This window comes from Ciconia boyciana, chromosome 3 (genome assembly GCF_034638445.1).
Source record: "Ciconia boyciana chromosome 3, ASM3463844v1, whole genome shotgun sequence".
In the NCBI taxonomy this organism is placed as follows: domain Eukaryota; kingdom Metazoa; phylum Chordata; class Aves; order Ciconiiformes; family Ciconiidae; genus Ciconia; species Ciconia boyciana.
This window is the reverse complement of record NC_132936.1, coordinates 45,504,004-45,531,783: the sequence shown is the minus strand read 5'-3', so window position 1 is coordinate 45,531,783 and position 27,780 is coordinate 45,504,004. Positions and strand designations below refer to the sequence as shown.

The 27,780-nt window shown below is 36.8% G+C and overlaps 1 protein-coding gene across 1 annotated transcript in view; it reads left to right on the top strand.

The window, feature by feature from the left end:
* MMS22L (MMS22 like, DNA repair protein) overlaps nucleotides 1–27,780 on the top strand; it is a 100,656-nt gene that overhangs the window by 6,892 nt on the left and 65,984 nt on the right. Inside the window, exons 4-13 of the mRNA XM_072855528.1 lie at nucleotides 654–706; nucleotides 3,709–3,796; nucleotides 3,893–4,070; nucleotides 5,190–5,283; nucleotides 7,252–7,382; nucleotides 11,347–11,460; nucleotides 13,823–14,002; nucleotides 20,072–20,134; nucleotides 26,452–26,571; nucleotides 26,997–27,223. Coding sequence (XP_072711629.1) covers nucleotides 654–706; nucleotides 3,709–3,796; nucleotides 3,893–4,070; nucleotides 5,190–5,283; nucleotides 7,252–7,382; nucleotides 11,347–11,460; nucleotides 13,823–14,002; nucleotides 20,072–20,134; nucleotides 26,452–26,571; nucleotides 26,997–27,223 — 1,248 coding nt within the window. The remainder of the gene's footprint in view (nucleotides 1–653; nucleotides 707–3,708; nucleotides 3,797–3,892; nucleotides 4,071–5,189; nucleotides 5,284–7,251; nucleotides 7,383–11,346; nucleotides 11,461–13,822; nucleotides 14,003–20,071; nucleotides 20,135–26,451; nucleotides 26,572–26,996; nucleotides 27,224–27,780) is intronic.

Here is a 27,780-nt window from a genome sequence, read left to right as displayed (position 1 = left end):
CCTATGTTACAGCTTTTTTTAAATTTTCATTTGCAGTGGCAGTTAGCAGCTTCTTTAAAAATGCGCCCTCTCCCTTCCAAAACTGAACTGAGTTTTAACTTTTCTAGAAACACTTTCTCCTTTTACTCTACTATATTTGCTGCTGTTTATCTTTTGTGCTCAAGTTAAGCAGCAGATCACCCTAAGCGGAAAGCAGGAAAAGCTGCTGATAGAATTTACTAGTGTTCATTCACAAGTGAATTGATTTTAGGGTATACTGAGCATATGCCATGAGGACTAACTTTCAACTATGAAGTTGAGTTATGCTTATGGAAAGAACACTTACAGGGAATGGCTTTCAGGGTTTTTGTGTGTGTGGTTGTTTTTTTTCTCCCCCGATATTTAGCTAGTTTTGTACTGTATAAATACAGTAACCTGTATTTAGTGTTTTAAAAACAAGCAAAAATTCTATCCATCGTCATCCCTTCACACTTGGATGTGTCAGCTACCTTCCACTAATACTCTTTCCTAAGTTACATTTCGGTAAGCTTTTTCAGAAATACAAAGCAAGGAACACCTCTCACCTCTCTGTGTTCTATTTAGAACTTACTAAAATGTAGTTAAACAGCTTTTACCTATATAAATACCATAAACCTTTGTATTCCTTTAATTAGGCAACAGATATACAGACTGGAAAACCTAGTACAAATGAGTTCATCTGATTTTGGTAAGTTTAACACATTTACTTTGACATTGGGATAGGTATCTGACTACCTTTTCATTATAGAAGTGTATTATCACAGATTACACTTGTGCTTTGACTCTTGACCAAGGGCTCATGGAGTGTGCCACAGAACAGCCATATAAACAGCATAAACCTGCAGTAAGAGTACAAATATAGGCAACCAAGGGATGTAAGGTAGTGTGAAAATAGGTAGTGGAAATGTTGTGAGTCAATTTGGAGCCAGATCTGCGTGTGTAGTAGGTGTACGGGGCAATTCTGACCTTAGTGGGGAATTTCGCATTAATTTGACTTGAGCTAAGGTGTCACCCCTAAGGTAGAATTTGGCAAAACTATTAACTTGTTTAATTAAAAATTGAAAGTTGCATCAAAACTCCCAATAACTATTTCAGTTACAAAGGTAGTGGGTTGGGACTTTTTTCAGTGTTCTGTTAGCTTCCATTTAAACAAGTTAGTGATATTTGCTTAGTTTAGAGTTATTTACAAACTTAATTTATCTTTGCAGCAGGATCAATAAAATGGGATCACTACAAAATGCTTTGTTTCAATTAAATACTAAGGCATGAGAAGCAGTATGTTTCTGAAGGATTATTGCAGCCTTGGGCTTATTTTAAGTTTGAAGGCTGAATTACTTAGCAAGTTGAGAAGTTCAGTAATTACTCAGAAATAAACTGTCTGTGGTATCTTCTCATTACAGATAAATTGTTAGTGTTCTAAGAGTACAAGTGAATATTTTTACACATCATTATTTTTATTTTGATTTGATATTGTCATGCTCTGCCATTTAAATAATTGGTATGAAATTATTATCAAGCTTCTTTCATATGCTTTTGTTGATTGTATCTTAAAAGTCTAATTTTGCTGACATTTAATACATAAGTGGAAATAGCCTTATTTTAAATTACATTTGAACTTTTATATGGTAGCTGGACACCAAGAAACTGTTCTGTAGTTCTTTTTCCCTTAAATGTAAGCATCTGCTTGGTTCTCTTCTCTGTATCCTGTTCTTTCTGTTCTCAAATAAGCTAGGAAAATAAAAAAAACTGTTGAATTTTATGCTTTGCACCAGGCTTTCTCTGTGACTTAGAGCAAGCCACTGATACATCTGTGACTCAGTTCCCCCTTGATACAAGCGGGCTAGTAGTAGAGGAGTGTCGTGAGGATTAAAATATTTAAAATGATCAGGCAGTGTGATGTTAGGTATTATTGATGTCTTAGATAAATGCACTATTGCCACTGTTTAAAACACCAGTTTAGAGTTTTAGCTCCGTAAATCTTTGTTGTGCACATGTGTTTATACAGGTATCAATATCGTACATTTCATTTAATTTCCTATCAGTCTTAATGAGCTTTGGAGACTTGGTACTGAGAACTGTGTAATATGGAAGCCATATAAAATCTTTTCTTATGCTCCGTGTTGTTTTGCCTTTTTTTTTTTTTTTAATGCCTGATCTGTTCTTGACACTCTACTGTTCCTATTTTGTTCCACTTAATTGATCAATGATTTATGACAGTATGCAAAAGATTTTGTAGTGAAATACTGTAACACAAAATTTTGGTTAAACAGAACTTCCAAGAACTTTGGATAAAATATTTGTAATTGCTGCAGAGCAGCAGTAATATCTATAAATAATTCCTTTAGAACAGAGTGATTTGAGCCTCTAAACCTATGGTTCATTACTATAGCAGATCCTATGGCTTCTTATGTGGTGGGGGTAGGCTCTACACTGGAATATTATGGTACTTGTACCAGTTGATTTGCCTCACTTGGTGAGTGTTGTTGCTCAAAAGATGTTAAGATAGGCTTATATGCACAAAGCTTTATTTGTGGGGTCCGTAACAAGTGGCATATGTGAACTTCAAGGTTACCTGGAGGGGACAGGGGAAACAAAGGGGAGAGAGAGAGCAAGAAAAGGAAAAGGAAGACTCCCCAGTGGCCAGGTGGGGAGAGGAGCAAAGGCAACTGCCTTTCCCTGGACGTGCAGTCCAGTGCAGTAGATGACAAAGAGTTTTTGCCACGCATCTCCTCTAGTGCAATACACTTTCACTGGGGCCTGCTCAAACTCCTCATTTGCTGTTCCTGTTTATGGTGCTCTTAACAATGATTGGCACGTGCTTAATCAGGTACAAGTTTTGCAGGCTGACTGGTTGCTAAGCATTTGTGTATATATATTATTGGGCAGTAATTATTGGGTATTTAAATGTATCTGCTTTGTTATGCACTAAGTTTCATCTTCCTCTAATGTAAGCTGAAAGCTACAAGGCAAGGTGTGGGAATAAATAAGGAGCGATTCTCACACCAGTGGCGATAGCTTCCAATGAATCTCTGCTGTAACAATGTTTTTGAGCTTGCAGGTGTTTGAGCTTGCAGGTGCAAGATAAGGAGGGTAACACCATGAGAACAACAGTTTCAGAGAGCAAAGGAAAAGGAGACACATAGCCGCAATAACTGGCTGAAAGGATACAGAGCTGCAAAGTGAAAGGCAGGCTACAAGATTGTGAATGGATGGGTCTTAGCATGACACATCTTAAGGCACTGTGCAACAATGTGATGCTTCCTAGGAAGAGAAGTTACAAAGCATGTTTGTAGTCCACCTGCTTAAGTCCCCCAAGAGAAAAGGATGCTGAGAAATTGTTTCACACGTCTTTTCTGAAGGTGTCTTGGAAGCAGACAGGGAGCAGGGCAGTAGGGCTGAATGATTTCTTCTAGCACTAATTGCTTGCCTCTGCCACCTTTCCTGAGGGACTGGATGCCTTCTTTTCCCTCTGTATCTGGATATGCGCCTGAGATGATAAAATAAAGAATGGATCCCTCTAGCACGATGACACTTAGAAGTGGGTGTTTGCCACCAGCCACCTCCCAAGTTGTCCCCAGAAAAGAGGGTGGATTTCCAGTGGTCTGGTTTAATTGCTGTGGAGAATGCATATGTTACATGAGTCACAGTGTGGGCACATCTGCTTTAAGCTATTGGTCTCTTTTACTTCAGGTCAAGCTGCAAACTTGCACTGTGAAGCAGAGAGCATCAGGCATCAATGTATTGAGTTTTTGCATTATGTGAAAGTTTTCATCTTCAGGTGAGATTTGCACACAGTTTACTAACTTCTGTACTGAGCTTTGTGGGGCTGCTTTTTATCCATTTTCTGATTGTGTCTCTGTGTATGTGTGTTCAGGTATCTGGAACCCCCTAAAGTGGAAAATGATGGAATGCTCCATCCATATGAAGAACTAGAAGCACAGTTACCATCAATGTTGGTGGAAGAGCTTCATGCTTTGACCATGCACATTGGTCACCTTTGTGAACTCCCTAGTAGTGTCCTGGCAGCATTTACTATTCAACATCAAGCAAAGGTTGATGTCTTTTAGAATTTTTTGTGTGTGTGTGTGTAACAGTACATATTCAACTTGATAAATTTTGTCTGAATAAGAATTAATCTTTCTTCAGGCTGAAATTGAAGTTACACTTTGTATTTTGGGTTTTTTTTCCCTTTATTAACTAAGTGCCATCCCATACTTGGCAAACACAACTAATGAGCTCTGGATTTTCTGTTGTTGTTCTTATTTATCTATTTATTTTTATGTTTTATAGCTTTTAGAATTCTTCCTGCACTATACAAGTGATAATAACAATCACAGGTAGATAAGTAGGCCTGAAATAGCATAGCATGTTTAATAAATTCCTTGGTGTTTGTCCTTACTAATGGTTAAAATTTCCAAGCTTCCCAGTAGGAAGGGCACTTTTTAAAAAATACATTCTGAAATCTGACTCAAAATAGGAAAAGATCATGCATATAAAGAAGAAAAGTGCAGATGTGGAAGTAGGCACTGCAACATTAAACAGTAGTGAAATATACACCATTAAGATTTGTACATACATATAATAACTAATGCTTTCAAACATTTTAGAAAGAAAAAAGAAATTTCAGTCTTAGGTTGTATAAACTAGTATCTGGAGATGAATGATCCACTGAGAAGCAGCATTTTGAATGTTTTGGTTTGTTTAGCTTGTCAGTAGGGCCACGGTTGAGCTGATGAAAGAAACAGTAATTTCAAGTAAACTTTAAGGAAGAGAATATTGAAATTTTGGAATTACTTTAAGAGCACTCTTTACTTTAGTAGTTTGTGTGCTACCTAATACTTTTCTGGAAAGGACAGGATAACTAAGGGTGTTGTAATCTGTCAAGCTTGAATCAAGACATTGTGTTTAAATTGTAGTTTAGATCAGATTAAAGACTTCACGAACATCTTCTACAGACAGAATTGTCATGAAGGTTTTTTGTTTGTTTTCCTTTTTTTTTTTTTTTCTTTAACTGAATGGCATGTTTGTATGTTACAGTGTATTTGATCATAGATATCCATAATGTTCACTGCAGGCAAAATGTACGCCCATCTTCACATGTCTTAGTACAGTATCCAGAATTTGCTAAAGAAATGTTAAAAATAAATAAATGTCTGTATTTCTAATCAAAGGTCTTTCCCCCATCATGGCATTTACTACACCTCCACTTGGATATTAATTGGCTAGTATTGGAAGTTCTTCATGTACTAGGTGAAAAAATGATGAGTAAGTATGCAGGTTTTTTTCTTGAACTTATTCTTGTACATATGACTTAACCTGGATTTCTCATCTTAATTTGTCCAGAATAATTTACTACTTTTGGTAGTTTTTAAGCATAGCTAAATTTAATGGGGTAAACTCAAATATGGTGAAGGCAGGTTCTTTGTGAATCTTCATGTAGCTCAAATTAAATGAAATAGTATTAGGAATTTGTTCTATCAAAACTTGACCAAGATTACAAAGTTTGTTCTCAACTAACGCTTACAACATACTAAATATTTAATAACAATACATTTCTTGACATTGCAAATAAAAATGCATTTGCAGAGATCCGGAATGCATGAGAGTGAACAGCAATTTGATGAAAAGAATGTAGGAGAAGTGTCCAAGGATGGACCAGAACAAAGAATCTCAGAACAGAGAGTTTGTATTGTTAACTGTATGTGACACTAAGAAAATATTGGGCAAAAGAAGCCTCAGTCAGGGGAGCTTGTAAAAGTACAGCAAGAAAAGGGCAAGGCAATACCTTTTTTTTTTTTTTAAGTGCTAAAAGTAGATTGATAAGAGTAAGCTGTTCATAGAAGCTAGATAAAAAAGGTCATGGAATGCAATGAAGAACCCAACTTCAAAGTAGTTCAGTCTGCTGAAGAAGGATTGTTAAAATGCAGAAGAGAACTTTATTTGCTTTGTGAGAGTTTATATCTATTGTTCATGTCCATGCTAGCAAAATAAATCACAAAATTGTATTTTCTTCTGTAATCATTATGCCACTACAACCAAACCTCCCCCCTCGCCCTAATTATAAATTATCAATATAAGTTCCATATAGGAGTTGCAACAGTTGGAGTAATGTTGAGGTCTAGAAAGAATGCACTGTATGTTTAGCCTGGGTAACCGGTACTGAATCTGAAATCTTGGATTAGCTTTCACCTGAGTGCTGTCACAACACAGCCTTCCTCGGATTAATGCATCTTCATTGTTTCTGCACGTCTGTGTTACTGGATAATGTGTGGGTTGGCTCTTTGTTCTTTAATTCTAAGTTTCTTTTATGATCTGTTGTGGGATAAGGTGTTTTCCTTTTTTGGGGCCTTTTGGAGAAAGGATGGGAAAACTGTTGGAGGCAAATTTAATGTCCAGAATTCTATATTTATTTCTAGATAAAGTTCTGAGTAATAATGCAGTAATCCATTTTCATAAGAGAAAGCTTGTGCTTTTTAACAACAGAATTTACTAATCAAGACAGTAGTATCTCTGCATATATTATCTTGTATTCTTACATGCCTTTTAGAATTTCTTAGGTTCTCATCTCTTTCTGTAAAGTACACTGAGTAGAAACTTCACACTCCTGAGACCAATGGCAGGATAGTGGGTTCAGGGCTTCACCCTGCATTTCCAAGCATAAAATACAGGCTCGTTCTACATATCTTCTGTTCCACTGATGTCACGGGAGTTGTACTGTTGAAAAGCTTGTGGGATAAGATCTTACAGCCTCTTAGTTTTACCATTTTATCTGTGTTAATGTCTACAGATGCTCAAGTTGGAATATAATAATGCCAGCTTTTTACATCAACACATCCAAAGGAGAGTGTTAGACCTCTCCAGAATTGTTTGTCATCAACTTGCATATCTGCAAAACATGTAGTGATTTCAGAACATGCGCACTGGCATGTGACAAAGAGGAACTTGCAGATAAATAAATCTTTATTCCACTGCAAAAACTGTGCCAATAAAAGGCTGTAAAGTGCCAAACTATTTTACTGTCAACCAGAATAATACCAGACTTCAATGTAATAATGAAGGGACTAGCTTGAACTTAGAATGGATGAACTTTCCCAAATGTGTTTGTAAATTAAAATTACATACAGCTCAACAAACTAATTCTAAAGTATATAGAATAGAAAAAAAAATTCTCTTTCTTGTATTCCTACAGCCAAACCCAGGACTAAATAGGTCTAATTTTCTTTTGTGTTTTAGGACAAGTCGTATATGCTAACCATTTCATAAATCTAACTGGAGAGAATTTAACCAGTATCAGTTTATTTGAAACACACTGTGGAAATCTCATATCTGATTTAATAAGCCTGTCCATCAACAAGTATATAAAGGTAACTTTTTTTCTTTATATAGGAGATGGGCAGTTAGATGCTTGTATTGGGAACCATATGAATTAGATATTGTACCAATGCATAGATGACTTCTTACTGCTAAGTTTTAAATGTTATGTATGACTTTACATCTCCATGTTTTAAAGAGTGTTATTTGTTAGGAGCTCAAATTGTGTTATATTTATTCATGACCATCTGGCAGTTGAATGAGAGAGTAATACTGAAATGCACTGTGTAGAGAGCAGAAGTGAGTGCCACATTTCCTAAGTTCAGTGTTCCAGGTTTAATGCCAAACATGGCACAGTCTAAAAGGTTTAGAGCTAGAGATGCAAAAAAAAAAATCTTTTCAAACTCTCTCAACAGGAACAAAAAGAGAATAACTGTAATCCTGGCAGTAAGCTAACTGGACACTTACAGAATGTCATATTACAGTTTATTGTTGCACTGCTCCTATTTCCGCAACCTCATCTTTCTGTTACAGTGCTTTTACATTTGTCAAGGGAAAACTTGTCCTTCTCTTTTCTTGTTCTTTCCTTCTACAGCTGCAGTGTTTTTCTCACTTGTTTTGAGCACTCCAAAGCTAGAAAGTCATAATAGCTCCATATAGCAGCTAGTAAAAGAGCTGCGTAATCTTCTTTGACTGTGTTATTGTGAAACCTGCTTTGGCCGGGCATGTGTGATCCATGAGTGCTGGACTGAACTCAGAATAAGTAGCAGTGACCGCTGTATAGTTTGTGTTTTCCTAGTACAAAGACATGAAAAATGGAGTCCCACTTCTTTCATATTACTGTTTGAGGGGGGAATGGCTGTACTAGCATTTGATAACTGTTCTTTTAAACTGTCTTTCTGTAGAGAACTCTGTTACCTTTTAAAATCAGGTTTGATCTATTAAATTATCAGATAATACTGCAACCTCCTCCCCCATCAAAAGGCAAATAGATAAGAGTAATTTTTTTAAAGGAAGATTCAAATAGTATCTGTTGACCATTGTGCTTGATGGTAGGCTTTGAAATGTCAGATGTTAAAATGACAGATTCATCCTACTTCCACAGAGCCACATTACAAAGAGAGAAGATTGTTTTGCCACTGCTTTTTCTTCAGCTCTCCCTAGGCTTGGGCCACACAGCTTGAACTAGTTCTATTTGAGTTAATTTCTGAAGCAGAGCTTACACTTGAGCTGGATAACGTCTCTTCAGCTGGTGCCTCCTCTAGTATGCATTTGTTGCTATAATCCAGTAATGGAAATAATGTCCCTCAAAATTGTTGAAAACAGAACTGATACCCATAATAGATGACACTGTCAGCTCATCACTAAAACATGTCATTAAGCTTTGGCTGAGAATATTCAGAAGTGCAGCTCTTAACATTTCTGGGGATCCTTGGAAGAAGGGACATAAACTCTAATCCTCCAGACTCATATTTTCAGATCTGTTTCTTGGGCAGCTCTGGTATCAAGATGCTTGACTTGGATCATGTACTGAGGCCATTGTGCCCTGAGATACATTTGGCAGAGCAATATATATCCTTGGATATCTTCTTTCTATTTTCAGTAGCACATCTCTGGCACCAGAGCTCTATTGTTCCAACAGTACCACAATTTGAGGTTATAACCATACTTACCAATATACTGAACTCAGGATGTTGCAAGAGGAAATCCATCCTATCTCTGAAGAAAACAATGTCTCTGTTATCCTTAGTCTAACCAGTATCTGTATGGTGTCTTGCTTTGATACTACTGGCCAAACTCTATCCTGGACGGATACTGCACATCTCCTGCAGAAGAGATCCTGCTATCTTGTAGAAGAGCACAGTAGTAGATGCAAGTAGTAGATGAAGAAACCTAGTTGCTGCAACAGCTGGTACTCCATGCAAAAGGCCTGAAACTTTCACTTGTAAGATAGTTTGTGTACCTAATAATTCCATAAAATCCTCCAGTGTTATAGTGCATCTGTAATAAGTAGACTGCTCCTTTCTGAGGGATCTGTTTTGCTCTTTGGTGATGACTCATAACCAGAGTATTTTTGAGGTGCTTCAGTTTTGGGAAGTTAGAAGTTTGGGAAGTTAAATAATGAATTTTTCAATAGACTTTAGTAGTCACACTGATGTTTATTCTCAAGATAATATTTACATAAGATTAATTCAGGTTGTTGAGAGATTCCCATAACATTTTTAACTAAAAGCGTGAGGAGGCATAGACACATGAAGAAGTCTAAACAGCATATGTGGAATGTGAATAATAGAATTATTTTACATAATTCAGTCTTAACCTCATGATTTTCTTAAATTGATTGTCAGGGTCCACCCTGGCAATTTCATAGGGTAAGCAAGGTTCTTTATAGAGAGAGAAAAACAAATTATGTGTCACACTTAAATACATATAAATTCATATTTATAATTAAGTGTTCAGTATTTAAACCTGATTTGGAGCTGTATGAAAACAGTAGTTGTAAACGTATTATTCTAAAGATGGATGATAAATAAAAAGTCTGTATCCTTATAGAATATTATACAGATTTTAAACTATTGGTGATGTACTTGTTCTTCTAATTGTGAGTGTGGATTTTAGTCATTCACTCCCACTTCTGTAATGTCTGTTTCACACAGCTACTGCTGTCACTGGCATTGTGTACTTTGATTTAGTTTTTAATTTACACAATTAGGTTTCCAAATTCAGAAATGATTTTAAGTACCAGTGTGATTCGAGAACAGTTGTGCATGAATGGATCAGGAAGAGCATGAGGATATAAAAATTCAGGATTCATCTCATCAGATCTAGGTGTCTAGGACTTAGTTGTCTAAACTAGTCACCCTAGTTCTTTTTATTGTCAGGGAAGAATAGCAACAGTTCTTTCTCCTGCAGTGAGTTAGATGAATTAGTCTCTCTAGGTGCCCATTCCCCTCTGTTCGCTTTAGAGGGGTGTAGGTTGATTATTCAAACTTGGACTACTCATTGTTTAGGGATAAATTGAGTATGAGCTGCTTTGTCTTGCCTCTTTTCTTTCTACATTTCTGCCATTGTGTCCTTGCTGAAGGTAAAATGTGCTGAATTATGCTATTTAAGCAAAGTTTTTCTCACTATTTTTACCACCTCTGAATACAGTTCAGTGGATTCATAGGTCCTAAGACAGAGTAAGTAAAGTTTTGTCTATACTATGATTATTTCAAATACAGTGCTGGTAGGTCTTAAACATTAAAGCGTACAGAGAATTTTTATGTATTTAGCACTTCCTTTTGCTGTTTTGCTTATTTTGTTTCACAATTCAGGGAATGTAAAACTGAAAGATGAATCACAAGAAGACTACTTTGCATTTGAAATGCATCAGTCTGAGTGAATTTTGTTAAATATGGAGTAGTAATCAAATAACGTACATGACTTGAAATATGCTGTTTTCTGCATATTAAAAGAATGCCTTGCAGTAAATTTACCGAAAAGCAGATTTTGTGAAATGTTGTGGGAACATTAACATCCTCATGCCAACAAAAACATATTCTACTAGCATTATGCCTAGTCATTAGGGATTTTTCTGTTAAAAATAACAACAGTAATAGCTATTAAATCATTTGAAATCTTTTTCTTATCTTCCCAAGAACATCAAGAAAATCTAATAAATCATTTTCTCTTTTCCCTACTGTCAGACAATGAATCAGTATTTATTGCAATTCCTTTTCATTTAAGCCTCAGAATCCCATTTTCATTTGATTAAATAAAGTTTGAAAGTGGCTCAGAAGAAACTAAGAAATAGCACAACTTGTAACTTGTGTAGAATTAGGAAACAGTCTTTGTTGTATGAGAGATATATTTTGGATGTTAATGAAATAATGCACTTTCCAATATGTAATTGTAGCTATATTATTTAACTGCAAAAAACCCCAAACAACCAAAACCAGAGGAAATATTGGTACATAAAATGCAATTTCAAAAATAACACTTCCCTGAATAATTGTATTGCATATTCTCTTTCAGGTGAGACCTTCTGAGGCTCTTACTACTCACCATTATCCCTGTACCTGCATTAAAGAATTATGGATTCTACTTATTCAGCTGCTGGACCACAGAAGTAAAGGGTCTCACACAGAGGTAATGGAAGAATACTGTTACATATGCATGCATGTTACATATGCAATACAGTCACCAAATGTTCCCAGATTGCCATGAATGTGCCAGTTCACATACCTGATGATAGACCTGAACTTCATATTTGCTTTAGGAGGACTGCATGCTAACTGTGATGCTTTAGGCCGCCATCTTGAATGTGCATCAAGTCCTGACTCTAGGTTTGCAGTGTACTGTTTGGTTATGACCTAGGGCACTGATAAGGAGTGCTCCTTGTGCTAAGCAAAGCAAAGGAACAGACTGTGAGAGTTGTATGGTAGAACAAAAGAAAACAAACCATCTTTAGCCATTTTTTAAAAAATGTATTGTTATTTGCAATTTATGTGTTATGTCATGCTTATTGTTATGCGTTATGTCATTCATCTCCAGGCATTAGAAATACGGGTACAGTCAGACCAATGATCCATCTAGCCCATGTTTCTGTCTTTGATACCCATACCTTAACTATGTATACAAGAACAACCTGTTTTTTCTTTTTGAATCTTGTTGTTGCTGACTTCTTTTGATGTCCTCTTATACTTTTATTGGAACAGACAATCACTACCTGTTCTCCTTCCTTATACCAATATGACTTTATATGCTTCTTCAGGTTTTTTTCTGGTATCTCCTACCCTCTGCCTTTTCTAGGCTGAAGAGTCTTACTGTATTCAGTCATTCTTTTTACAGGCGCCATTCTCTACCTGTGGTCATCTTTGTCACCCTTCTCTGAACCTTTTTCCATACTACTACATCCTATTTTGAATGTCAGAGTACCAGGATTGCATGCAGTATTCCAAATATGGGTTAGGTGTATGATTTTATACATTGCATAATGATGTTTTCTATTTTGTTCTTTTCCTTTGCTAATATTTTCTAGTGTTTTGAGTTTTCTTTCTTGACTGCTGGTTAGAATTGAGCTGATGTTTCTCTGAATGAATATTAAGAAGTGTCAAAATGCTTTGAAAGTTTTCTGAAATAATCTTTATAAAAACCAAAGCTGCCATCTGCGCAATGAGTACTGTTCACTTAGTATAGAATGAAGTACTTCACAGTAGAGTGTTTGTACTGATAGCTATTTATTCGTTAATGACAACAGATGTAAAGGTGGACAACACAAGTGAAACTTTGTTAGTGTTAAGTGTTTGCACTAGCACTTTGAAGCATAAGTTAGGATCAGGACCCAGCTAAGGTGGGTGAAGTACAGGTGCAAAGAAGTTCCAGAGAGTTTCTGTATAATTAGGGACGATAGGCATAGGATGTAAGAAGAAGTAATATTGTGGTATAGACAGGGATCTGAGCCAAAGAGAATTAATCGGTTTGTCAGTGCTGGTGGTGTCTCACAGAGTTCATTACCTGGTGTGCAACACCCAATATGCACGCAGAGCCGAGATACCAGTTTATTTCAAGTTTTGTGCAAGACCGGGTGCTATGTGGTAGCTCCACAAAGCTAGCCCCCCGCTCTTTCATACAGGTACAGTATTTACACAGTCTAGTTATACATATGCATAAGTAATTACGTAAAGCAGTTTTCTATTGGTTACATTTTCTTGTCTTATTCTTAAAGCTACAGTATTACTTTAATATTCTGTGCATGCCCAAAGGTGAGGTGTCTCTGCTTGGGCTGGGGTCTCCAGCTCAAGGGGTGTGACTTTTAGTATTATAATGAGGACAGTTCACCTGAGGGTGCTTCTTATCACACTTCTACTAGTAGCTTCAGTTTGTTCCCAAAACATGTTAATTAGCTTACATACTTCTCCAGGATGTGTTTCACTTCCCAAGGACAATAGTTTTAATTAGACATTCCACATTCTGGTCTGAATGCCTTCTACCAGCTCCTGATTGACTACACTAGAACAGACTTGGAACAAAACAGGGAATCTGAATCTCAGTTTGCTGTCTTTCAGACTCATTCTCTACCATCTACTACTATATTCCTCTTGGTTAGGCTAGTCTGGCACTAAGTTTTTCAAAAATCTGTTATAAAAAGTCTTCATTAAAGAACTCTAATCTCTCTCATGTGAGTGTTGGTGCACCATCCCGTCTGCACATCGTCATTCCATCAGCTTGTAATTTTGCCTGTGAAGTACCACACCATGTTGTTCCTTGTGACCAAAGCTTGTCCTTTCACATTGCTTTCTACTGGCATTTGAGAGAGGACATTCTAAAGTAGCTTCAGGTTTTCTCTGGTAATACTGAATGCTGCTTTTTGTTATTTTCTTTAAATGGCTGTCATCTTGCTTGTTCTCTGTAAAAGCAAATTAATCAATAGGACAGTATTGTTTAGAAAATTGTTAACATAGGCTTTGTTATTCAACACAGTTCAAATTTACTTTTGCATTTTCTACAGTGTTTCTGGAGCTTGGTGAACAAAACTCTAAAGAATATCTTTGAAAGGCCAAGTAGTTCTGAAAGGATGTCTGGTTTTGAAACAATTCAGTGTAAAGACCCATTGAGTTTTAGCTGGTGGATTATTACTCATCTGGCATCACTCTACCAGTTTGACCGTAATGGAAATCTAGATGAAAAGGTGTGTATGCTTTTTTCTAAATACGTAAAAGTTATTATAATTTATTTAGCTGTCTAACTTTGGTTATTTTGTTGACAGAAAACAATTCATGTTGTAATACAGGAATTTTCACACTCCTTAAAAAAAGGTCCTTTAAGGTTGGTGGTGTTAAGGTATGCTTTGTACAAGTCAGTAAACATTGCAGGAGCCCCTGATGTATTCATGTTATATACCAGATATTCAGTAGATTACTGTATTAGGGAAACTTGAAATATCCCAAGTAGTTAGTAGCACATATAGTTAATGATGTAGCATATGTTTTAAGACTGTCTGCCTGCAGCATAAATGCTTCACTGGGTTTGTTGTTTTAGGAACTGAACACATTAGATTGTACTGTATGAAGTGTAAACCTCAAACATTGACTGTGTAATTGTTAATGCCACTTTTTTTTTTTAAAGTGGTAGCTCTGCTCTGGATAAATTCCAGTCTGTCTAATTGTATTCCCTTTGCATCACAGCAATGGCATGATGAGTTGCATGTATATTTGTGTATACAGCTTAATTTTCTGTGTTGGTGTGATACCAACAGACACTAACTGTTGAATTCAAGCTTCTGTTTAGGAACTTCTGCAGTAAGTTGCAAGGCATTTGCTTTTAGAAGATGGCCTTAGATTTTTCTACTGGCTAGAGCAGGATAGTCCCAGATTAATCAGGTTCTTGTCTGTGAATCTCATTGTGAGGGACTTGACATTACTATGCATTCTGTAAGGGGCCTAGATGAGACCTGCACATGCCATTCCTACACCTGTAAGATGTATGTAGGGCCATACTTGGTACTGACGCATCAAATCCCTTCATGGAGCTCACTGCAGTTTTCTGCAGTTCTGGGGTCATGTAAACCCTGACCCTTCTTTTAGCCTCTTACTCTGAGATTCATCCTGCCTAGTTTTAAGGTTCTAATCATTAATTGGGAAGGAAATAGGCACTTGCTGAGGCAATTCATTTTGAGAGGTATGAAAGCTGCCAATTTTTCTTAACTGACTATAGAGGGAGCTGACTAGAAGCCAAAGTTGATAGCTGAAGACCCAGAAATCTAGTTTTTTGTGGGGTTTCATTGTATGTCTGTTTGTTTGTTTTTGTCTGATAGTGGTTTTGGCACTAGGGAGAATCAGGTCATGCCATCTTCTGTCATCTGTCCTTCTGTTCTTTTATCTTTTACCTCACTGTAGTTGTATTTGGGTAGGGGTGTTGGTGTTTTTTTTTGTTCTGGTTTGGGGTTTTTTTACATTTCAGCTGGATTGCTTATATTCCCTAGTTTGCCAAGCATCAGCTATATATTGCTTCTTCCACAAATTGGTCTTAATTTCCCTTTCTTGTGAAGTCTTTTATTATTTGTAATTTCATAGTGTGTATTAAAATTGGAAAGGTCATACCCTTTTTCTGTTAAAATCTTTACCTTGTTTTCCTGTCCTGACATAGGACGAAAGGTTAAAACCTTGAAACATGTTTGTGAACTGCAGATCTGTAAATAGGGAAGAGTCTGATCACATCAGTTGATCAATTTGTTTTGATAACTTAAAATCCCCCCCTTAATCTTTAAAAGCATTAGTATATAAACAGAGAGGGAATGAAGAATGTTGAACTTCTGTGAATGCTTTTAATCATAAGTAAAATTAGACTTTCTAATAAAAGAAAGAATTCCTTTCATTGATTTTTATCTTGCAAATTCCCTGATTTGTCAAAAAAAAACCCCCAAAAAAAGATAGGGAAGGTGTGGTAACTCAGTGCTTGAATACTTAGTTAAAAAACCCATGACCATTTCTAGTGACTAGAGAACTTGATGAATGTGGGACACTGATGCTTCTGCTGCTTGCGGGCTGACAGATCCTTTAGGATCCCGTGACAGGCTGCTCATTATCATGTGGTTCAGTCTTTTCTAATAATACCATGGCAAAATGAAGCAACTTCTTACACATTGATGCAGTGTAAAATTGCAGACCACATCTGATTGTTACACTGAAGGTTGTCTCAAGCTTGCCTTGCTTTTGCCCCGTTACTACAGTAGTGAGGGAGGACCACAGTCCATAGTGTATTTCAGAGGGACATTGGGAAGACAGAATTACTACACTCCCTGCTTATTAGAGGAACTTAGATGGAGAGAAAAGGTTATTCCCAGGTTGAATACAGAAACCAGTGTGAAACAGACATTTATCCTGGATTTCTTGTATTTTATGCCCTAATCAAAATGCAGTGATAGTGTTTACTTAGATCATTGGATTTTTTCCCTGTGTGTCATACTGATACGTACTATGTATTTAGCCTCGTGAGAGATTATTTTTTGCCCTAGGCACTATATTATTTAAATAAGCCAAACAGATATAGAATGGAAAAAAGGTTTCCAGTTGTTCTTATTTTAAAGTAGGAATCTGAGATGTAGTGACAGGAAGTGACTTGCCCAAGATTAAATAATATTTTTTCCTTAGAGCCCACCTGGGAGAAGAGAATTTCCAAGTCTCGATTTGTAAATCATGAGACCATCCTGTGCATGCTCCTCTTGATGTTTCCAGTAGTCTTTATGTCCAAACTGTTAGCTGTGCTTTGTATTTTTGGGAGGGTGGCTGTGAGTTTGTCCAGCAGTCCCTGTTCTTGTAAGTGCCATGGGTGCTTACAAAAAAATCTATCAGTAACAACAGTGCCTCTTCACACACCACAGGAATGTAATCTGTCATAGATAGTTGATGGTAACCACTTATTTAGGTCCATCCGTCCCTGTCCCCCCCGCCCCCGAACTACAACCTCAAACATTCTTTGAACATTATAAGATAAAATAGTCCGTGATATAAATTTGTGAAGTCAGTGGAATTACATCAGGGCTTAATGTAGTCCTGTTTTGTTGGTTAAACATCTGATGCGATAGCTTCATGACACATGCTTTCTTTTAATTAACTGTGATCAGAGGTGGGAGGGTGATGTGTCATAATGATGGTTATTCATGTGTTCTGTAGCAAAAATTGCCTCTAAGCCTATGTCATCTGTGGAAGATTTTCAATTTTTTAATGTGGTCTGCATGGCCTTGAGGTTATTATGAAAGCTTTTAAAATTCTAAATAGGTTTCAGACTTGCTTTTTATTTTTTCCACTAGCTCATATAACGTAATTTCAAATATGCAATGATTCATATATATTGAATATATATTTCATACATATGAGACCATTTTTTTAAACTAGAAAATTTTGGCCAGGTTTCTTAGAGACTCTGTTCTGAGGGATGTATAGTCTCTTTCCATACCCCCAATGCAGGTCCCACTTCACTCTTCTGAAAAGCAGGGTTTGTACATTTAAAAACCAAATGTGACCTGATGAGAAAATTTGCTACTTCTGAACATTGCAGGGGTCAGTTTCAATGTACTGTGGGCTAGGGAAATACAGGCAGAATTACTTGGGGCTAAGAATTCTTGCCTTTGAATAGAATAATCTGAAATGACTACGTGGCAAGATATGCAAACATGGACTTCCAGCTGAGAAGCCTAGTATGGCTCTTGCAGGTAGTCAGCTGTTAGTCCTTGCAAAAGTTTCTTCCTGCGAACCCAGAGGGTCTCAGCTCAAGTTGTTGGTTTTAGCAGCACTTTAATGCACTGTAAGGTCTCCAGGTTCTGTTGATTTTAGGACTCTTTGGGGGTGGAGGGAGGATGTTGTAAGCCAGCAGGTTTGGAGTAAGAGATGAAGATTCTACCTATTCTGTGACAAGGATGGATTGTAAACAGTTGCCATGCCGTATTGACAGTGTAGCAGGGAATCCTGTTAGGATGTAAATTTAGTGGGATTTGAATGAAACAAGTCTGTTAAAAGATAGAGACAATGGAGGCAAAAAAAAAAAAAAAAAAAAAAAAAAGAGCGTAGCTGGTGTCATTCTTTCCTGAGTTTGGGCTGAACCTGGGTGCACTCTTGTAATCAATTCCAGTTGGTGTCAGGAGTTTGCCCTAGATTACTCCAGGATCTTGTAAGGTGATCTGCATGCTGCAGATGAGCTGGAACTTTGGCAATAAGCACCTTTTGTATAAATCATGTGTCCTTGGACTATGGGAGTGCTAAAAGCATGTTCTGAGCAGGCTGATGAAGGCATTCAGAGATCTCATAGCCATTTAGCATGACTCTCTAATATCTACTCATCTCTGATAAATCTGGCTTTTGAGCAGTTGATTAGCTTTACTTGGAGTCTGCAGTAGGACCATACCAGTGTGTAGGTATTCACATAACATCAAGCTCTAAAATACAGCAGTCAAAATAAAAATCTGATGTAAATACTAGCCAGAACTGTCTGGGAATGCTGATTGCACGCTTCCTGGGTTTTACTCATTATTTAAGTGCTGCCTTTACTCCTTGGCTACTTGCTGATGCAGTGGCCTCTCCTTCTGACAGGATGCTAGCTCTGGTTTCATGATACAAAGGTTTTGGCATCAGTAACAGCTTAAGAAGTCCTGTTTTACCACCCTAGGCATGATATGCCCTCTGCTGTTCTGGCACAATTATTTGTGTCCCTATTCTATGACCTAGGTCAGGCCCTCCTCCCTTTTTCATTCTTTCTTTCTCTCTTAAAGCTCTGAGTCAGTTCACTGATCTGGTTCACACTGTGTCCCCCAAACAGAAGTACCAGAACAACTGAGCAGTGGCATGCTACAGCTGTGAGGGCAGGAAGAGCAGCTGGCAGGATGAGGAGAAGCAGTGGGAACTCTTTAATTGATACTGCTCAAGTTCCTGAATCATGAAATCACAGCTTTGGTGTAACTTTCTGCAGATCTGTCCTTTCGTTCATATTTGTTCTACAAACAGTCTACAGACTGCGACTTGCTACCATCTGCAATCTTTCAGAATTCTCATTTTCTTGTCATGCAAAAGTGTAAACCCACCAAGTAGTCAAATTGTGTTACATAAGTATTAGTGCATCTTTTTAAAGAGTTCATTTTTAAAATCCTCTCTGTACTCTCTGGAGTTCTGTGTGGAATTGTCACCAAGTCACAGCATTAAGTAGTGTAGTCAGTAGCAGAGGAGGATGGGGCATGATGGTGTTGCTGATGGAAAGTAGTTATATTTCAACTACCAAAGCATAAGATGCTCTTTACTGTAAGCTCTATACAGACATGTAAAGGACAGATATCTGCAGAATAGTTTACAAGGCTTTACAGTTGTGCTGGTGGAGGGAAGGAGTAAGGCAGGACAATGATGCAAGTACTGTGTTCACACATCTAGTTATCTACACAAGCTATATACATAGCTGAGTCTAAGAGATGATTTTTGGACCTCCTAGAATTCTAAGTATGTTGAGTTGGTTGCCTTTTATTTTTTTTCCTGGGAAATAGCCTTAGTTACAAAACCTTCTACCCTTTTCTTTCCCACTTTGCCTAAATATATTTTTCTCCTTCCTTTTTAATATACTGTGCTATGCAACTCTTTTACTTCACTAGCATGGTCTAGTTGATTCATATGGATAGTCATCTGTCTTTCAAGCTGAAGAATATGAAATATGGGCCATATTTGACCTACCCTGTTTTTTTTTTTTTCTATCTATATAGGCCAGTACTATCTGGCCAACTCCTTACCAAATTGGCCAAAACAATCCTTAATGTTTGGCTTGGGAAAAATTACTTAGAAGTGGGTTTTTTTAATTGAAAGGGAAAAAACAAGAAAAGGTGAGATTGTACCTTTTCCTACTTCTTACCCCTTATATCTTCCTTTTTACAGAATGTTAAAGAAAGAAATTGCAAGACATACTTACTACTTCTACTAATCAAAAATGCCTGAATGTTTTGCTTCTTTACTAAAAGTGAAGGTTGGGATTGCAAATGACTCACTTAAATCAGTTTAAATTGTGTACTCTATTTTTGGCTCTTTATTTGGTTTTGAGGTCTAATTTTTAGGACAGATATCAATTACATTCATAAAACAAAAAAGCTGTTTTCAATGATGACTACAATATGCTGTCATGAAATGAAATATTTCTGGAAATCTCTTGCCTGCTTATTTTCATGTTATTACATAATGATTCCTGTGAGGAATACAAATGCTATTTCATGCTGATAATCATTATTTTTCAGAAACAGAAGGAATCCAATTGGAAATTTGTGGAAGAACTCCTTAAAAAGTCCACTGATGCTCAAGTAAGTGTGTAAAGGAAGAAATAATGAACAAGGAAAGTGTCAGGGATGCTTTCAGGAAAAGACAGTGCATGAAACAAAGTCCAACTAACAAGTGTATTTTTGGAATTCTGGTGTTTTTATCACAGGTAAATGCACATCCTTGACATAGCTGAACTATGGCAGTATACAGTTCCCTCCTTGTTAGCAGTTACACTTGCTTTAAAGTGGTTGTGCTTGATGCTAAATTGTCAGATAAAAGAAAAAGATAATTATCCTAGGAGGGTAGGTATATGGCTACTCAGACAAGATGTATTCAGAATAAGAACTGGATGCTTAGAAAATGTAAACCAGATAGTGAATGTAAGGATATCAAGTTGAGGAGACATGATGAGGGAGATAGTCAGTTGCATTGAAAATTCAGCTATATCCTCATCACAGCAGGAAGGTGACTTGCCTTGCTGAGCAATTTGTCTTACAGGCTTGAATCAAACTCTTACTGATAAGGTTCTAGTTTCTGAGCACTCATTTCATACCTTATCATTTTTCTTTCTGCAGAACTGTTAATGCAATGCTTCATGGCCCAGAGGTCAGAATTGACCTCCTTTTAAAATGCTTTTAAATATGCTGTTCATCACATTTTTAAATACGTAACATTGCAGCTCTGTAAATTTGTTCTGAAGTTGCATGGTACAAATTGCAAATGCTGTATCAGCAACACCTATAAAAATAATTTCTTTAATTTGTGTATGCTTAAGACGAGAATAAACATGTTTATTTTTGTATTTGGTCTCAGATGAAATAAAAAAAAATGCTGCAAAGTTTTGTTGTTGAAAGCAGAAGAGGAATGAGGTGGTTTTTTTTTTTTGTTACTGCCTTGCTCATGCAGTAGCAACAGCTGTGGTTGAAGCTGGAGTACGGAACAATACTTGTTACAACTAGAGTTTTTACAAAGATATTTTGTAGTTGTGAGGATAGTTGAAACAACAGATAGGGTTTTAAAAAGTTGAAAAATCATGTTATGCATAAACTCTAACATTTGTTTATGGAGTCTTTCAGCTTAAAAGGTTAACTCTTTGAATGACTTCACAGTATATAACTGAATACACGCACTGTGCATATACATTAAAACTACAGTGATTACATCACTTATTGGATGTTTACCATTTTGTGGTAGGAGAGATTTAGATGAAATAAGCTATTCACAGGTTTTATGCCTCTTACTAGCCACCTTCCTTTGTTGCATCGTCAGTATGTCAGCAACCTGAGAAACAGGAAGAGGATGCTTGTAGTTATGTTTTTCTTCAAAATATTCCTCTCTTCTTGTGAATGTTTATTATTTTGAATAAAGATTATTCTGAAGTTGAATATACGTAAAATATACAGCTTTTTGATGCTTCTGTTAAACAAGTACTGAATTGTAGACAGTTTAGAAAGGCAGCTAGGTGGCCAAGTTCAGAAGATTTGAATAATGAGTCAATCATGATACAGTAATATGAGGCAAATATCTGTTTTAATTTCCAAAGGCTACCACTGTTGAAATTAAAACAAACCCTCGCTTGCCAAGAATATGTTTGCAACTATTACCAACCATCTAAGGAGCCATCTAGTTTATTTCCTTTTTTTGTTGTTCATTATTTTTTCTTGCGTTATGGAATTAGCTGCTTGTAGGAAATGCTCCTTGGAGAGCATTAGTCCCTATATGTGCATGCACGAGTACACATAGGTACTTTTATTTAAAAAAGCATCCCGCTTCCTATCCCTGCACACCAGCCTTCTTGACAGTGTCTAGGAAGGAGGTTTTCTTTTGCCAGTAGACACGTCCATCTCCTGTGTTGATCTGTCACTTTCATGTGGCCACCCTTATCTTTTATCTTATCCTTTCGTATCTCTGAAGTATCTGCTGAGTGAGTATTTTTGAGACCAGAAAATGTAGGAATGAGAAGCACAATGAGATATCAAGAAGTCAATAATGAAATGGAACGTGGAGAAGCAGGAAAAAGCACAAGGGAGAATAGTGCTCTTTCAATGAACAACAGAATAGTATTGATGATACTGCCCACTAACACCTGGCTTGAGTTTGTTAGTAAATCCTACCTGAGCCATCCTTTTCAGCATATACCTTCTGTTATCTATACTAGAGATGCACAGTAATAGCTGTGCAAAATAAGTTAGAAGAAATGATAGTGCCGAATCACTCATTTGCAAGAGAGAGCAGGAATTGGTGGTTAGGAACTTCATTTTTGGAAGCTCCCATTTCATATGGGAGCTTAAAAACTAATCACGTTTAGTACATAGTATGTCCATCAACCTCGTAATCCACTCGTGCTTGTTGCTCCCTAACTTCAAAAGCTTGTAGACTATACATGTTCAGAAGGAGAATGGGAATATATAAAGCATGGGGGGAAATGGAGATGAAATCAAGTATGCATAGTTTTGTGTGTTCAAAAGCATCTGAAAAAGGTGCAGATCATACATTTATAATGTAAATTGATAATCTCTCTGTACCAGTAACTGTTAATTTCTCTTCATGTGAGCTTCAATTTCTATGTTGTGAAAAGATGATTTAATAGGCACTGTTGCAGACATGGATTTTGAGGGTAAGGGAGCATCATGAAAGTAGAGAAAAGAATGGTCACCTTTGATGATGAATCAGCAGAAGCTGGAATTAGCTTTAACATCCTTAGGACAGCTAAGTATTGGGATGCAAAAATGACTAACCAGTGTTAAACCTGCAGCATTTTGGTAGTTTCAGTAAAACTGTTGAGTTTAGTGATCCCCAGCACAGAGAGGGCAGCCCTCATGCGGGCAGCAGAGAGCCTGGGCCACCTTAATTCAGCATATGCCTGATTTTGGGAGTGATAAAGACTTCCTGAGGAAGGTGTCCCACGTCCAGGTGAAGGTGGCAGAGGGGTGCTGCAGTGCCCTGTCTCCAGGTAGGAGCTCCTTCTTTATAAGGTTATAGTCAGCCTGCTTCAGAGCAAGGGAAATATGTGAAGGTGCTGTTCAGGTTAGGGGACCAATGGAGATGGGAAGCAAAAATACTCTATTTGTGAGCTGTAAATAAAGATAGGAGCAATAATGGATACCTGGGCAAGTGTAGAGTTCTGCTTCTGTGGATATATCCTTTCAGCTTCAAACAGTTGACCGACTGGTCAGTTTCTCAGCCAGAAACTACTCTCTCTTCTAAAATTCTTGATGGATAGAGTTGAAGACAATTGCTTGTGTGAAAGATCTCCCATCTGTATCACAAAAAAGGACATTTACAGGGAAACTAGTTACATGAGGTATTCCCTACTTCTGTTGTAATCTGCATTTCTGTTACTGGGCTAATGACAAAAGTAGAGCTGGTTTACAATTCTATTTGTACTACAAAATGAAAATTGTTGTACTAGGAATATTAACATAGCTGTATTTGTATACTAGGCAACATCAAACTGACTAAATTTATGAATTGTCAGTATAAGATGAAATTGTGTTTACAAAGTTTTATTCTAAGTGAGAATCAAAAGCTTTTTTCTTTGTAAGAACTAATAGCAGTCTGCCTTATTAGCCTTCTCTCATTTTAGAAAATAAATGCTTCATGGTGTTTCATTTCTGCCTCAATTTTGTTATACCTTCACTATATTTTTTGTTTAATTCTACTTTAAAAGAGATACAGAAGTATTTGTTGGAGTTCTAAGAAACCAATTTTGTTACTACAGTAGGAGGTCATAAGAGAAAAATGTTGTGTTTAGATAGTACTATCATTTTGATAGTATCTGGTGTTCCTCCCTTCTGCAATAAATTAAAAGCTGACTACCTCAAGAGTTCTGATAGTATTTCCAGCAGTGCAAGAGACCATTTTAAGCAAAAGAGCAATTGGAGAATCCATTAATCCCAGGGATATTTGAAGTCTGGAGAACTCTTTCATATTAAATTTGAGATAAAGCTTTCAGTACTATCTTGGTTTTGGAAGCTGTTCTAAAACTATTGTTGGACAGATAAATAATGGTTGAAATTGAAGCTGCTCACAATACCATGTTTATTGTTGAATTAATTTAACTGAAGCAGTCATTGTTTGTTGAATTAGGTTCTAAACATAATCCTATGCACAAATTACAGTTTTAAGACTAAGCATTCTCTTTCTAAAGGGTGTGTGTTTTGGTTTGGGTTGGTTTGTTGTTTTTTTTTTTTTACATCTCTCGTAACTGGGTAGATCTCTCTAGAGAAAGAGTTATGTTCAGCTGCAGTTTTTTGTTTTATATCAAGACTCTTGCTTTTATTCATAAAAGAAGATAGCAGCTATTAAAAATGGCTGCAGTACTGTTCCATGTTTTTTTTGTATAAGATTGTTATTTTGGGAAGACTACCAATTTAAATAGCTACAGTTATGTTGTATATAAAAACAGTACTTGAGGATCACCTCTCATTTGTAGGGATTTTTATTATATTTGAACTATTATTCTGTACATCTTTTAATGAATCTCTCTTGAAGAGTTTCTTTTCTATTTCAGTGTTTTTCGTATGTTGTTATACATAATGTCTTGAATATATAATGTTCTATGACAACTGAAAATGCCTTTTCAATTTTCAAGTTGTTTTAGAAATATACCACTTTAGAAGCCATATGCCCTACATTAATTGTTCATGAGAAAATAAGGCAGACATGATAAGAAGTTATTGTAGATGATTGGTGTAATTGTTTACAGTGTTCTGATAAAGTGTAGCAAATAATGTTTTCCACATGAATGTATAGCCAGGTAGAGATAAGTTAATGAGTTATAACTCCTCTGTGTAGCATTGAAGACAGGAAAAGAAGCAGCTCTAAGACATAGTAAGCCATAAGAAGTAGCATTGTGGGTAAGAGCAGAAGTTCTGCTCTTCCAGTAACAGGTACTTAATGAAAGACTATTTTAAAACAACAAACAAACAACCCCCCAAACAAACAAACAAAAAACCCCCAACGCAACCTAATGCTATCTTTTTCCATCACCTGACATCAGTGATTTTTTTATTTTTTTTTAAATTTTGTTATTTAAGTGTTTTCTGAGCTGGGTGAGCTTGGGACATAATTCAGGACCTAGCACTGTAATTGGAACTGAAGGAGATAAATATTGGGAAGTTATCTGAGGCATGGTTTCCTTCATTCCCCTTCCTGGGGCTATGATTTTGAGTCATAAAACTCATCCTGTATCTTTTTTATTTTTCTTACCTCTTTTATTCCTCTTTAGCTTATTTTATGCTGTTAGAAATTGCAGGCCCGTACAGTGTTTAGATGTATTTGAAAGCTAGAAGTAGGCCAGAGGGTTCTCTTGTCACAGAACGAGTTCGCTACTGTCCCAGAGATGTGTTAGACTTCCATGTGTAAAAGTCTTCCCTTAAGACAACTACACACAAGGTGGTCCACTAAACCACTTTTATAGTCAGTGGAGACAATAAAGCCCTTCCAGGGCTTACTTATCATCCTAAAGTAGATGTCTAAAATAGGCTGGATTAAACATGTGATTTCAGTCTGAGCATGGAGCTCCTAATATTCTAGCTCCGATGCAAGTCCAGTTTTGCTGACATCAAAAGCTGGATGAGATGAATCCCACTCTCAGTATCCCAGAATTACAACCCAAATGCTTCACTGTGTTTGAATTGTTTGGAATTTCCTGTTTTCTTTCCTATGAGCCTTCCTTTCCTTGGAACTGATGAATATGAAAAATGTGGTGTGTTGTGGGAAGTTTTTTGTCTGTTTTTTTGGTTTGTTTTTTTTTTTTTTTTCCAGTGTTCAGAGACCTATTTGCCCTTGATTTAGAGTTGTCTGGGATGTTAGCAGTATAGCCATGTTGCAGCGGTTTGAGAAGGAACATGATTCAGACAAAAAAGATCCTCCTCTTTGGAATATTATAAAGAAAAACACGAGCTCTCAGATAATTGTAGCTTCCCTCTGTTTCAGTAGTGAATGAGCTTTCCTTTGGGCTTCCATGACAGAGGGCTTAAGCATTCACCTGACTTATGCATTCAGTATAGCTAAATGCCCCATTTACTGTTTTGTGAGGTTCTGTACCATGCAGTCATGTTCCAACTTAGGCTCACAATTTTGAGTTGGCTGTTATCTTATTTTGTCTACAACACTGTGGACACCTGAAAATGGTGCATGATGAACTATTATATTGGCTGAATTGCAGGATGCAATTGTCAGCTTTTATCCTCTAGTTCATTGCTCGTATTAGCAGATTAATTTACTCAACATTATATAATTTAAAATAATTTTTATATTAGGAAATTATTCTTAATAGTCTGGTAGTATTGGGTTTACGTATAGACAAGGTGATGCTCCCCTCCTACAATAAACTTTTTATTCCCTTTTCAAGACTGGTGTGTTAGAGGAACACTTACGAATGCATCTTCAGTGCTGTTTGACTTTGTGTAGTTTCTGGGACTTGAACCTATCTATTGTCACCATACTCTGGGATTATTACAGCAAGAACCTGGTAAGTAGATGAATATATAAAAATGTAGAATTGCATGTGGACAGTCCTCGATTTTTAGCAATTAATTCTGATTCTCCTCTAGCCAAGCTTGATTTCTACACTTTTGTAAATCTGACTAGTCAATGGCAGTATCCCTAAATTTGCTATATTTATTTAAGAATTCATGTTTAAATATATGTTATGGTCCATTACATTGTGTCACAATAGAATGAATTATAATATATTTTTACTCTTATTTTTCATCAGGACTACTGATGTTAAGATCTTGTAAAAACACTTTGCACATAGTTACAATGCATTTTTATTTTTTGAGTTGTGGTAGGAACATGTTCTTTTGTTTGTGTGAAGGATTGCATCTTATTGCCTTTGGAATATTAACATTTATTGTTACTTATAATCTTTTCTGGTTTCATTTATTCTTTTAGAACAGTTGCTTTACTGTTCCTTGGCTTGGTCTGAAGGGTCTGGCAAATATTAGTAAAACTTCTTTGTCAATGCTTGAGTTGGTGAAAAGCTGCTGTTGTGAACAGCAGATCCCTGCCCTGTACAAGTCCAGCAACAGTTACTTCATTTTTCTCAGCATTTTGGCACGGATGATGAAAGAAGAGGCAGAGAACAGTGGCGTGCATCCTTGGAAACAAATTAAAGGACGGTATGGCTGCTATTTAGTTTGTCTCGTGTTGTAAGAGGTCTAGTCAGTCAGACTGCATGGCCCTTCCAGCCACATACCAAAGCAAGGGGGAGGTACTGCGCTCATGAGAAAGTAAAGGGGATGAGGAACCCAGGGCGATTCATAATCTGAAGAAGGCAGTTGTTCCCTGAAGTTTCTGTTGCCAGCTGAGGCTGTGACAGGGTCCAAGAGCTGGGTCCAAGAATCGCCTTGGCATCCATAGCCTGTGATGATTTACTTCATCCCACAGGCCAGGAATTTGGTGCACTGGCAACCTATACGGTGGTACAACCCTATTGCCAGACAGGTAATGTAATTAAAGCACAGAAATTCTGTTTGAGCTGCATGTAAACCATGTGTTGTCCAAGAACATGCAGACTGTCTCTTGCTAGGCCTGTAACTTCATTTATATTTCCATTTTCTTTTTCACTGTTTCCAGAATTTCTCACAATTTTTTTTTTTGAGGGTTTTAATTTTTCATTTAATTTTGAAACATACTAATTAAGATGGTCAGATCTAAAAAGCCATAAAATATATAT